The 12,912-nt window shown below is 43.4% G+C and overlaps 1 protein-coding gene across 1 annotated transcript in view; it reads left to right on the forward strand.

Annotated features, from left to right (window-relative positions):
* Nucleotides 1-979: 979 nt before the first annotated feature.
* Nucleotides 980-12,912, forward strand: part of mylipa (myosin regulatory light chain interacting protein a) — a 28,947-nt gene continuing 17,014 nt past the window's right edge. The window contains exons 1-2 of the mRNA XM_072675846.1: nt 980-1,215; nt 2,558-2,748. Of these exons, the coding sequence (XP_072531947.1) occupies nt 1,129-1,215; nt 2,558-2,748 (278 nt within the window). The 5' untranslated portion in view covers nt 980-1,128. The remainder of the gene's footprint in view (nt 1,216-2,557; nt 2,749-12,912) is intronic.

Here is a 12,912-nt window from a genome sequence, read left to right on the forward strand (position 1 = left end):
TACCTTTGACTAGCTTAATTAACTGGTCTCAGTCTGATCATTGATGTCTCTGTTTTGTTGTTATAAATATGTGCAATCATACTGCTCCTTTGCAGATAACACAAATCACCCTTGACATGGCCAGATCTTGCATAGGGGTGACATGAGTGACCGGGCCACGGGAACCAAAAGTTGCTCATATACATCTATTCAGCCTTTTTTTTTTTTTTTTTTTTTACACTGGCCTGACTCGAGTATGCCTCTTGTATGGCTGTGTCCAAATAGAAAAGGTCCTTTCCTACCTACGCTCTTTGACTTTGCCTGATCTGTAGTACACGGATAGAGCTCACTAGCAAATGGATCCACATGGCTTACATTGTAAATGTTAAAAAAAAAATTCAGCATGTACCTTCAACCTACCTCCAGTTTGTACAGTTCATAGACTGACATATTGGGCCACCATGACAGCTAGCATTTCAGCCTACAGCAGTTTACCATCTAAATTTACAAGGGGTTGTTCAGTCCTGTCTGCTTTTTGAACGAGGCACAACACAGGACAAGCAACCTTAAAAACACAGCCACAAAAACTAAGCATTTCTAAGCGATAAAGACATGTTCAAATGGTCATTTAGGAGGATGCGTAGCCGCTGAGTGGCGTCAGTGAAGCTAAGAGCATCTGCCAAACTCCTAACTGCTCGTACCCCGTTTATTTCCCGCCTGTTTTCCGACTAACCCCCTCTGGGATTGGCTGGTAGTAACCCGCGTCCTGAGATATCATTGGTTAATCCCTTACACTCACGAAGCAAACTACTGATAGCCAGTTACAGCGCGGGGAGCGAGATTCAATTAGCCAATCACAGCACTGGAGGCGGGCCCTACCGGAATAGCGGTGGTAAAAAAAACATAGTGGAAAGTCCGAAATGATTGGCTGTGCTGGAAGTGGGCGGAGTTTTCACGCCGATTCATTCATATACAGCTGAGAACGAGAGAGGGGCAGAAAGAGAGAGGGCTTCGGAAAGTGAGAGAAGGGTTGATGTAGGGTATCGAGAGAGAGCGAGTGTGTGTGTGAGAGAGAAGGAGGTCGTTTTATGAGTTTTTTAAAAATCTACTGCAGGTCCGGTAGACCAAAGAGGAAAATAACACTCCAAAATGCTTTGCCATGTCACACGGCCGGACTCGGTGGTCATGGAGGTGGAGGTGGACGCGAAGGCGAATGGAGAGGACTGTCTGAATAAGGTCAGTTAGTTCATGGCTTTTTCTACGGTTCCAGCACCCGGCACTGTATGTGTATATGTGTGTGTGTCACGACAGCATGGTCAGGCTGCCATGTTCTGTTCTAGTCTTGTTTTCCTCACACACCGAGAGCAGAGCCCTGCTATGAGTGCTGTGATGGATGGTTTGGTGTCAGGGAGGAAGGAAGACCTTTTAGGGTCCATATAGTTCAATAACATGCACATTTTATAGAGCCAGGTAGCAGTTTTGAGAGCAGGTATTTATTTTTTATTTATTATTATTATTTTTATTATTTTTAAAGAGAAGCCTGGTCGAGTTAGCTAGTCTAGTCGATTTTCGATCTTAATCGTATCATATTAAAAGAGAACTCATTTTAATAAGACATACTGTAGCTGTTTTTAGTGAAAATACACAGCTGGTACAGTATCACAGCGTTATGTGGTGTTCAGTGAGCTGCTGCTCCTTGTTGGAGCGCTGTGTTGTTTGTCGCTGACTGGGACGTTGGTGGCATGGCCGAGGTTACTATAGTTCATCTCGGCGTTTCAGCAGTTGGTGCTGTAATATGATGCTGAGTCTGTGCACATCCTATTGAACTAACCACAGAAACACACGAGCCACACATGGCCCGGCACTAAAATTTGGTGCACACGGTCAAGCAGCCAAACTGACCTGACGAATCCGATTTATTCGTTTCTTCCAATTAAAGGCTTGTCCAATCAGCAGAGGCAGCCTAATGAGTGCAAATCCGTACGTCCTTTATTTATGGAAGGCTGCGTCCAGACAAACACTATAGACACTAAATAGGCGTCTAGTGTCGAAGCGTGTTTAGCTGATATATTCTTAACAAAAATAGTTATTTATAAATAAATAAATAAATAAATAAATGTACATACAAGTTACTTAAAAAAACTTTAATCACTTTAATGCAAAACTCTTGTCTCAATTTTTGCCATGTTTGACTTTTGAGCAACACAAATCTTGTAGTTGTGTTTGAGTGGACCAATAAAGTTGAAAAGTCTTTTAAAATGAAGAAAAAAAAAAAGTTTAACAGTGTTAAAAAATCATCAGGCAGATGTTTAGATTTGACATATTTCCAGAATCACAATTATGAGAGTTTTATTAATTTTACTACATTATTCTGATGCTCTACACAAACAATGTCTCTTCAGACCATTTTCCAGTGTTTGACTATTGCCTCTGGTCTATTCCACATCTGGTCAGCATGCGGTCTCTGACATGCCACAGTCATCATATCGCTTTTTTGCTTCTCCGACTCATTTTAGACCATCTTCCAGGCAGACTCTTGGTCCTGTCCTTGTATTGATCGAATGGCTTCTAACCACAGGTATGTAGGCGGCTGGGCATCATAGAGGTGGACTACTTTGGCCTGCAGTTCTCCGGCAGTAAAGGCGAGAACCTGTGGCTGAACCTAAGGAACAGAATCTCGCAGCAGATGGACAATCTGACGCCGTGCAGGCTCCGACTGAGGGTCAAGTTCTTTGTGGAACCTCATCTAATACTGCAAGAGCAAACGAGGTGAGCGCACCCGGGTTGGGGAGCAGTTTTGTGTTTGTGTGTGTCTGTGTGCATGTGTCTTTGTAGGTATTAGACAATCAACAGGCAAGTGTGTTGTTGCTGGAACTTCTGTTCTTTACAGAAAACAGATCTGTGTGTGTGTGTGTGTGTGAGGCAGGAAGGCAGAGTGAGCTTGTGGGTGAATAATTGGTAGTGTCTGAGAAACGGGGGAAGTACATGTGGTTGTGAAAGAGCTAGAGAGAGAGAAATCGCACGGTTTCCTACTCCACACTAGCTGGCTAATGTGAATCGCACGCCTCTGAAGATGCTTCGTTCTTTTGTAGTTGGCTCGTTTTAGAGTAACTCCTAAAGAAGAAAAAAATCTGGGTCATGTTAAATATTAAATATTCATGCGCAGCAATGTCTCCTTAAGAGCTACTTCAGATACACATCAGCAGAAGTCGTGAGGGGGGGAGGCAAGAGAAAAAACGTGATGCGGCACCCAGTAGAGCCTGTGAAGTTTGTTGTATTTAATTTTTTTTTCTTTCCGATACAGTGGAATGTCCTATAGTAACCCCGCTCCCTCAGGGGAACTCTAGGTCATTGTGCAGCACATGGGGCCCTGGAGGCAGCTGGAAATTTGATCCCTGCTGAAAGTCTCTCACCCCCTGTGGCAAAGCCAGGCCAGTTCCCAACCCTCCCCCGCCACTCTCAATTATTCCAACGGATGTGTATTTTTATTTTGCCTTTTTTCTGCCTTTTTTCCTCCCTTTTTCCTCCTTTTGGCACAAGAGAGCATTTCTCTGGTAATTGGAATCTCATTCTTGAAGCAAATGAAAACAACAGTGCATCGAAATGAAGTAAAACCTCCAACCAAAAAGAGAGAAGAAATCTACGCTCATGGACCACAGTGTTCTTTCCCATTCTGAGCCAAATAAAAAGGGGAACTGGGCAAGCTCACAAAAATTGAGAAGCCAAATTGTGCCTTAGCAGCTCAAAGTTTTATTTTACAAATCAAACCTGGCAGGTCCCCGCAGTTCTCCGGTCAGATGCTGGCGCTTTCCCTTTTGGCCTCGAATTTCAAAGTGTCCCTATCGAGAAGTTGGAAGATAATTTGTTGGAAACATTCTGACGTGTGTCCCGTAACAGATCTCCTTTGTGTCTGCTGGTTGTTCCCTGGAGTTTCTGGGCTTCCAGCTGAGTGGGTGGGAGAACACGTGCCTGGACAAGACTTTCTCTCACTGTCTTTGATGCTATAAATGGGGTCCCCTGTGGCCTGCCAGCTCTGAGGCGTTTTGTGAGGGTCTTAATGAAGTTTTTGGAATCACAATTTCCTTTACCAGTTTATGTTAGGCATGCAAAGGTAAAGCCTGCTCACCGTAGACTGATAAAGAAACTTGCATGAGGTACACATGTACAGTACAACAAGGGTATAAATATCACTAGCGAATGAGGAAGTTGTACACGCAGTATGAAGTCTCAAGACATGATGCCATAAGGGTGGGTGATGTGGCAAAAATATGACCTTGTGGTGCTTTATGATAAGATATGTATTGAATTTAGGTTTTTGTAAGCTTTAAGTTGAATAAGTGTAGAAATGGACAGAATGCTTAAACAAAAGCAAAACTGCAGGGCCACATTTAAAGAGAAGCCATGGTACTTTGTACTGTCTGTGGTAATGTCCAAAGTAATGTATTTAGGAGCTTAAGGGAGTGCGAAGAGTCACAGTTCTTCCCACTTGTTGCTGTGCAGTTTGCTAGTTTCATAATTGGTCTAAATCTGTCTGTATGCCACCACCCCCCCCCCACCTTTACACTTATCACCTGATCAGTGAGATGCTATCATGGCGATTTGCCCTGGCGAAGTGAGCCACAGACAATATTAAAAGTGATGGGTGGGAGTACATGTAATCCTAGTATTTCGCAGGATTTCTCAATTAGCCAGATGACTTGGGCATGCCTTTTGGATTGTCTGATGGGGATTTTCATCAGCTCTTCTCCTAGTCTCGGACAGACATGGCTACATGCGTTGCAAACGTGGCTGCCCTAGTTTTTAAATGCACGTGCAGACTACGTCCTGATATGAGACGTGTACAGGGTCAGTGATATAGTTGCTTAGTAATCTCGTACTGACGAAACCCAAGATGCACTCAGAAAAGCACGTAGTGGTGCCCTTTATCACTATAGTGATAATGTATCCTCATATTGCCCACCCCTTTGATTCAGTGTGATGTACAGCGTGTTCGTGTGATATGGACAGTTGCACGCTGGCTCAGTGCTATGTTGTGGAACTGATCATACAGGTTGTTCTGTTTGGTGCTTCTATCTTCAGGACTAATCCTCCCCTCAGCAAACAACTGTTGTACAGCTCGTATCACTCTGTGGAGACTGCTCTGCTGTCCTGCTTGATTGGGGGATGCATTAGTTGCATTAGGCCTCCAGGCATGGCCACTTTCTGCTCATTAAAAGTGACGTCCAACTCTTCGGCTAACTCTGGCTGTCCTTCCGCTCCAACATGCGCTTTCTTCCCAGGCGTCCCCTGGCAGATAAAACGCACCCGCTGTCTGCGTTACAGGACTTGTTGGAGTTGAGAAGCCATGCTGGATGACCATTTGACCTCTGGGGCAATCAGTGTGGGTTGTAAACAGATGGCCATCGGGCTGATTAAGAGGTGAAGTGGATGGTGCTGGTTAGAAGGGAGATGCTAATTAAAAGTTGCTGAGGTTGTAGTTGGTTTTCTGAGATCCCAGGGGTATCCTTTTCCGCTCCCCCTCAGAACCAGATGTAATATCATTTGAGCAGGAAAGGGCAGGAGTCTGGACGGAGGCCAGAGTGAAATAACTGGGCACAGAAAACGTGATTGTAGCATGTGAGGACAATTTGAGATCAGGAGGTTGAGATGAGGATGATTGCCCTCAGAAAGGGTATAAGGGTCAGGAGTGCAGACTGGGAAAGGCAGCCTCTCAATGATGGGTCAATTTAATTATTTTCCCATTGCCTGACTTGCCTTATGCATGGTTCCAACCCAGACGTAAATGTGCGAGCTCCAGACAGCAAGCATGTCTTGGCAAGTTGTCCACAGAGGGGAATATTGTGCAAGTTAAAGATGTGAATTTTATATATATAATATTTTCTCTTTCTGTATGTTGCTAACCTGTGTCCATAAGCTTCTTTTAGCTGCGTTAGGTCCAACCCAGAAGCAAATAAGCATGCTCAGGACACCAAGCATATCTTGGCACGCTGTCTGCATTTGGAGAAAAGGGGAATATTGTTCAACTTTTTTTTGTTTTGTTTTTTGGTTTCTTTGAAAAGAGAATAATTCAATGAGTGAATGGACTCACTCTTCATGCATGGATTATATCACCTAGGAAAACTCATTTTGGGCATTCATATACACACTCGGCCGCACAGTTAGAGGCGATGGAGGCAGCCAGTGCCAGTTCGCCTGTGTCTTTTTGTGTCCCATAGCGAGCGGAAAGCGTGTGGTGACGGCGCGCTGAGAGGAAGTGTGAGTGTAGAATACAGATGGCTGCCTCTGTTTTCAGCTTGACATTTCTGACTCAGTTCTAACTGGAAGGCACGCACTACCCCAGTGAAAATACTTCTTTGTTCATCCTCTGGCAAGGCCATAGTGTGTGTGTGTGTGATGAGCCTATGCAGAGATCCCACTCTTATTCTAACCCTCTTTGTGCTGTCACCTTTGCCCTACATTTATCTCTGGCTTGGGTGCGTTGCATCAACCACAAACGAGCTCTTGCATGCATGAAAATACACACGCAAACACAACGCTTGAAGCTACACAGCTCGTGGGTTTTAGGTTAATTAAGCTCATGGTTCTTTCTTTGTGGCTCATGGTTTTTCTGTTACTGTTTCCTTCTCAGACTGTGTGATTAGTATTGAGCCATGCATGTAAAAGCCTCATGATCTACTCCAACCAGCCTATGTGTAGTACTACATCCACCACATGTGGCCAAATGTGGATTACGACCAGGCAAATATGAGGAACCTGTGGAAGATTTGTGATTTTAAAGGGTTGTGAAGTCTAGTAATTAATTATATTGGGCAATAGTATAGTATTAATTGTGTATGTGCTTTAAAGGCCAGCATTTTCTTTTACTGTCCATTTCCTTTTTGTGAAGAACAGGATATTCTCATTCTAAAGGTTGTTTGAATATGGTTTGCATAACTTTTGTAAAACTTACGAAGATGATTAAACCTACAGTTACACTGGGGGTAACTGATCCTGGACTTCCCTAGTGGCACAACTGTCAAAGTTTTACCTTGAACACAATGGGGAATGCTAACTGCAGTCATATTTTTATTCCATAAGAGCTGAACAAAACTCCACCAAGCAAATCTTCATTGGTGGTGGTGGTGGTGGTTGGTTCTGCTGCTCTTCACATTGTGAAATTCCTAACCCATAGATAGACCAATAGAAATAGTTAAAAATAGTCCATTTTAACTTCCAAATACCAACTTTTTGTGGCTGTCTTTGTAAAAAATCTAGGTGAGCTCCACTATTGCAGCTAGCCAGCGGTTATTTCTTCTTCGCCATCTGCATTTTGGCTGACATTGGGGCATAGACAGAACAGGAGAAGCCTGGTTCGCTGGTTGAACTACTAACAGGATAGTTTGTAACACTCAATCTGGCCAAGTCTCATCATTCCATTAAAAACAAATGTTTCTGAAATGTTAGTCTGGCTAGCCAGTTTATGTTCTGTGAGGACTTTAGCTAGGCTAGCACTAATCAGCTTACAGTTCTTCAGATAGTGTGTTTCTAGCCTCTGATTACGTCATGACTGACAGCAGCAGTTATTAACCCAGGACCCTGAAGGACTGCAGAGAAAGGAGGTGTGTTAGCTGGTCATTGATTGTTTAGGTGTCTTCTGAGTTTAGACTTCGATCAGATGCAGAACGTGCCTGGGTCATATATCAGGGCTAGGGGAGAGGTCGCAAGCCATAAGGCCCGAGCTGCTGTCTTGGACAGCCCCCCCCCCCCCCCTTCTGCTATCTATCCAGCTCTTTCACTTTTTCTCTTTGCCCTGTTACATAAGATAAGCTAGTCTAAGCGAAGGCTTCGGAAAGCCCGAGCTGTGGTTATGTAAGGCTCACAGCAGGCTGGGTAATGCACTACGCCGGCTGAGTGCCGTCACTGCGTTCATTAGAGTAATTGTTCTTTCTAAAATTGGACTCGTGCTTGTCTTGCTCAAGGGTGACGAATGGTGTGTCCACTTGAGTCAGCATAAAAAAAATGGGCCCCGTGGGCATGGTCCCGGCGTGTGTGAGGTTCATGTGCATCGCCGTCCAGATTTTGTGTTTTTAATTACAGTGCTGGAGAAAACGCACAAATGAGCAGCCCAAAGATGGTGGCCCCCTGGGCAGGGTTAAAGCTGGTTTTTGGAGGAGTGCTTAAAGGATGAAGATACCATAGTAGCTTTCCCAGACCTCAAACACACACACACACACACACACACACACACACACACACACACACACCGAAGACGCCCATCCCTCCCTCTGACCTCACACACCCACACATCTAACATTTTCAGTTTAACTCCACATCCAGTCCCCTTCATGTGTATTTGTGTATCCACTTCCTCCCGCTCTGCCTCCCCACCTACATCACCCGTTCTCGAAGCTCTAATCAGCTCCGTTCTGTTTTGGAGCGGTGAAATCTGAAGTGCTGCTCCCGCTCCCGCTGAGTGTTATCTGGCAGACTTTTCAGACCGTCTCCCTGCGCCAAGAACCGAAGTCTAAGGGGGAAAAAAATAAGTGCAAGCCAGACGGGGCCAAAAAACAACTCTTTATAGTTTTACCTGCGGAATTGTGTGTTTGTGTATGTGTGTGTCCAGCTTAGAGGCCCCGCTGGGGAAGTGTGAGCGAGTGTGTATTTTTAAAGTGTAAGGCTGCTGGTCGTGTGCGCGCACATGGTTGCGTCCAAAAATGTGGATTTCGGGAAATGTAAGAACTGAAATCATTAAAGGGCTGATTTTTCATTTCTCCTATAATTAAATTTTTTTTCTTTCCCTGAGGTACACTTCTGTTTGTGTAGCTTAACAGAACACTGGATTAAAAACATACTTTTTCTATGTATGGACTGGGAAATGATGGGACGATAAGCCCACTGAGACTTGTTTACAAGTCTCAAACTGTAAATAATTTAAAAAAATAAATAAATAAATAAATAAGGATGCGTTTCCGTGATCTGGGCCCACAGATCTCCACGCACCACAACTAAGGTGCCAAAAGGGGTTCTTTGTAGCGACAACATGGAATAACAACTTTTGGTTTCTTAAAAAAAAAACCTTCAGTGGATGACAGTGTATTTAAAAAAAAATAAATAAATAAAAAAAATAAAGGTTTTTTTTTTTTTTTTTTTTTAAGTATAAGTGCAGTATGACTCTGATTGGGGTGAAAAATACCTGTTAAGCTGTTTCCGAGAGATGGTAAAAGGCTAGCGTGAGCTTGTCACAAATCCTGGTTCACGTATCAAAACGTATTCCCCTAACTATTGCAGTCTGGAGGTGATGTGCTGCTTTCCAGGATCTACAACACCCTTACTATTCCCAAGTCGCCACCAGGAAAATGCAGGGTGACCTTCCATGGCCACACGTTTAGAACCGCTGAAATCCCAATGTGTAAATGAGAGTGCTTGCAGACGCACATAGGAGCCATTAGAGAAAGCTGCTTTCTGACAGTGTAAATTTCAGACATGTCTTTTATCCGACAGTACCTTTTTCTACTTGATTATGTGTGCTGTGCCACTGAGGATGTCCGGATCATAATGGTAAATGGTGTTATTCCTAAATCATAGTGCTTTTATATACTATTGGCTAACCTAAGCATAAATTCAGTACTGCTAAAGACATTATCTTTTCTGATCTGTGCCAAACTATAGTGCTGAGTTTGAGGTGATCCTACTCTACATGTTTTCAGACTATAGCGAGTGATCTGTTTAGTTTAAGAAAGCAGCAACCAGTGCCTGAACTGAGGTACAGGGAGAGTTGCCTTGCATCGCTTCACACGGTTAGCCTGCAGGTCTGTGCGTGCCAGGCTTGGCTAACCGGGTGTCTTTTTCCTGTGTGTTTTTGCTGGGTTTTGGATGCTTTAAATTCTGGTCAGGAGGCTGTTATTCAGGTTATCCACAGAGGCCAACTCCATTAGCCCCGGCCCCCCACGTAATGAAGGAGACAGTTGCTGCTTTTAATCATTAATTCCCCCACAATTTAACACTGCCCTCAGGAATAGCGAACAAATAACGCTCTGCATGTGAAATTGCGCGCACACACACACACACACACACACACACACACACACACACACACACACACACACACACACACACACACTCTCTCTCCCGGAGTCAAACGCTCCAAAAACCTTCACTTTTTAACTTTTTCAGAGCACAAATGCAACCACATGTAACTCAGACATGCAGAGTCACCACTGTTTGAACTCTAAGTATGCAAAATGGACAAAAGTAGTCAACATGATTGAGACACTGTCCACATATGGCGTAATTTATTTTTTTAGATGTTTTTAAAGCAAATGCATCAAGTCCAGTGGTTGTTGGCAGTGTTTTTATGTTTTATACATTTTTCACCAAACTGCTCCTTTTACCAGCTACCAGTTCTGCAGCGATTTTTTTTTTTTTTTTTTTTTTTTTTTTTTTTATGTATGCGGTACAAGATACAGTGCAAGACAGGACAAGAGTTTGGGAACCTGTGCTAGTGTTGTTGTTGTTCTGAGTCAGAGTGCTGGGTTAAGAAAAGGCAGGCTGACGTCTCTGCCTCCTCATTCTCACCCCACTCTCAATCCCTGCAACCGGGTCACCAACAATCCTTTAATCTGCTCTCATTAGCCTGCCTAATTACTGCCGGAGCTGCCAGAACAATCAGGAGAACAGGCAGGAGCATGCTGTCCTAGAACCATGCAGGTCTGCCGCAGATGCGTTGTTACTGGGCTGCTGTTTAGTGCAGGGGCTTGGGCTTTCTTAAGAGGAAACAATGGAAATGCTTCAAAATGACAAATTGAGAAAAAATAAATAATATAAATGCTCATTTAATCAAACTAATAATGTTCACCTACTGCATTAAAAAGCTTGTGTGTATGTTAGTGTTTTTCTGTTTTGGTTCACTGCACCATACTTTGAGTTCATGCTTTATCTCCATCTCAAGGTCTTTTAATGGCAGGACTTTCTGAGTCCTGTGACTCAGACTAATTTGCCTGCCAATGACACACACTCCTACTCTTGTCACATTACACCGGTTTAGCCACCTCTGTGGATGACCTGTAGTAACCTCCGTCTCTTTCTCTCTTGAGTTTAAACCAATAACACTCCCTCTAAGGAATGAAGCTGAAGATGAGGGCATTCTGTTTCGTTTTTTCATTTATTACTTTTTTTAAAGCAGATTCTTGAGTAGGTTTTAATTTCCATTTGTAAGCGGTTGCAAAGCACAGCCCTTGCCAGAGGTGGTTTAGTCACAATTGAGTTCTTTGTTTATTGCAAAGTGGCTTTAATTTGTTTTTGTTTTTTTGTTTTTGTTTTTTTGGTCAGGTAATGAGGATGAAAGAGGGTATTTTAATTAATTATTTATCTATCTCTTTTATTTATATATTTTTATATAAATATATAATGTGTGTGTGTGTGTGTGTGTGTGTGTGTGTGTGTGTGTGTAAAAAAATAAAAAAATAAATAAATAAAATATATATAACATCTGTTTGCCTGTCTTTAATTATAGTGTCTGGCTGTGCAGCAGTGGTGATTAAGTTGGCTCTATGTGGTTGAACAGTGGCAGGCGTGTGTGTGCTCTGCTGTGGAGTTTACTCCAGTTCATTGACTGATAGTAACCCCGGCTGCATAGCTCAGGGCAAGAGCTGTTTAACAAACTCTCTGAAACTGCATTGTTTTCGAGCGCCGCCGCCGAGGTGTGTGTGTGCACCCATGCTGATTGGCTGACGACTCGCCGTCTCTAGGCAAAAGCTTTTGGTTTCATTTGAGAGAAACTTTTGTGTTCCGCGGCGTGGGCCTGACATTTGACGAGTCTGCCACAATGGCTCCGGCTGTAACCGAGCCCATAAAGAACGAAGCCCACCAGAACGAGCAAAGATGGAAGAAGTATCTGGTTTTACGCCCTGAACTGAACTCAAACAGCAAGCTTGTGCTCCAAGTGTGTTGCTTGAGGAACTTTAGGGTTTTTTCCAAGGTTTTGATCTTTTGAAAAAGCTGAACAGCGTGGAAGGAATTGTCAGCTTTCAGCCTACCCCTTCCCCCCTCCTTCCCGCTCATTTGCATATCAAACAGACCCCCAGCTGTTGGGGATGTGGAAGTGCGTCAGGTGGCCTGTGTTTTGAGGTGGATGTGTGATCACACGAAAGACTTCATGTTTAAGGAACAGAGTATTAATTCCAATTATTTTCACCCAGCTTCTGAAAAAGATGAATTACCAGTCGACGTCTGGCAGAGACTTGGGAAAAGTGCCGAAAAAACACTGGGTAAAGTCTCCTCAAGACTCCTCAAACACCCCCACCCTACCCGTATCTCCATCTGCTCCTGCAATTCAAAGACTGACTCATTTCTTGCTGCTTGATTGGTCCAGCTCAATGTGATGAGCTGTTCTGTACCTCTTCTAACATAGATTGTTTTTGAAAAAGTCTAAGCAGACTTGAGTGTTTAAACTATTACACCATGCAACTTGATTCCCCCGCAAAAAGATGAAATGTACTGCTAGTTTTACTAACAAGTAATGGAGGCCAAAGTATTTTTGGGCAATATGTGTTTAGCAGTTTAGCTATGAGGCTTAAAACCACTTAAACCATTCCTTTTAATGGTAAGGGTGTAGGATCAGTTAGTATTGGCTCTGCCTCTTGTCCAGCTGCATTTGAATGCTTCAGTGGTTCTTCTGTGTCATAAAAATAGATCTGAATTGTGGTAAAAAGGGTTCCACTGGTCCACTATTGAACCCTTAGGCTTGCATCTTGAACAGTGTTCTGGTCGAGGGTTTCTTTCAAACTTAAAGGAGGCTTGGTATAAAAGCTGTTTACTTTTGGAATAGTTGGCTATTGAGAGTTCAGTATGAGGAAGTGAGAAACTGTGAACCTCAAACACGGTCTCCTCCTTTAAAAGAAATTCCAGTATAACCAAAACCGAGCTGTGAAACGAGGCAATTGCAAAGGCCCAAAA

The sequence above is a fragment of the Salminus brasiliensis genome, chromosome 3, assembly GCF_030463535.1.
Source record: "Salminus brasiliensis chromosome 3, fSalBra1.hap2, whole genome shotgun sequence".
Taxonomy (NCBI): Eukaryota; Metazoa; Chordata; class Actinopteri; order Characiformes; family Bryconidae; genus Salminus; species Salminus brasiliensis.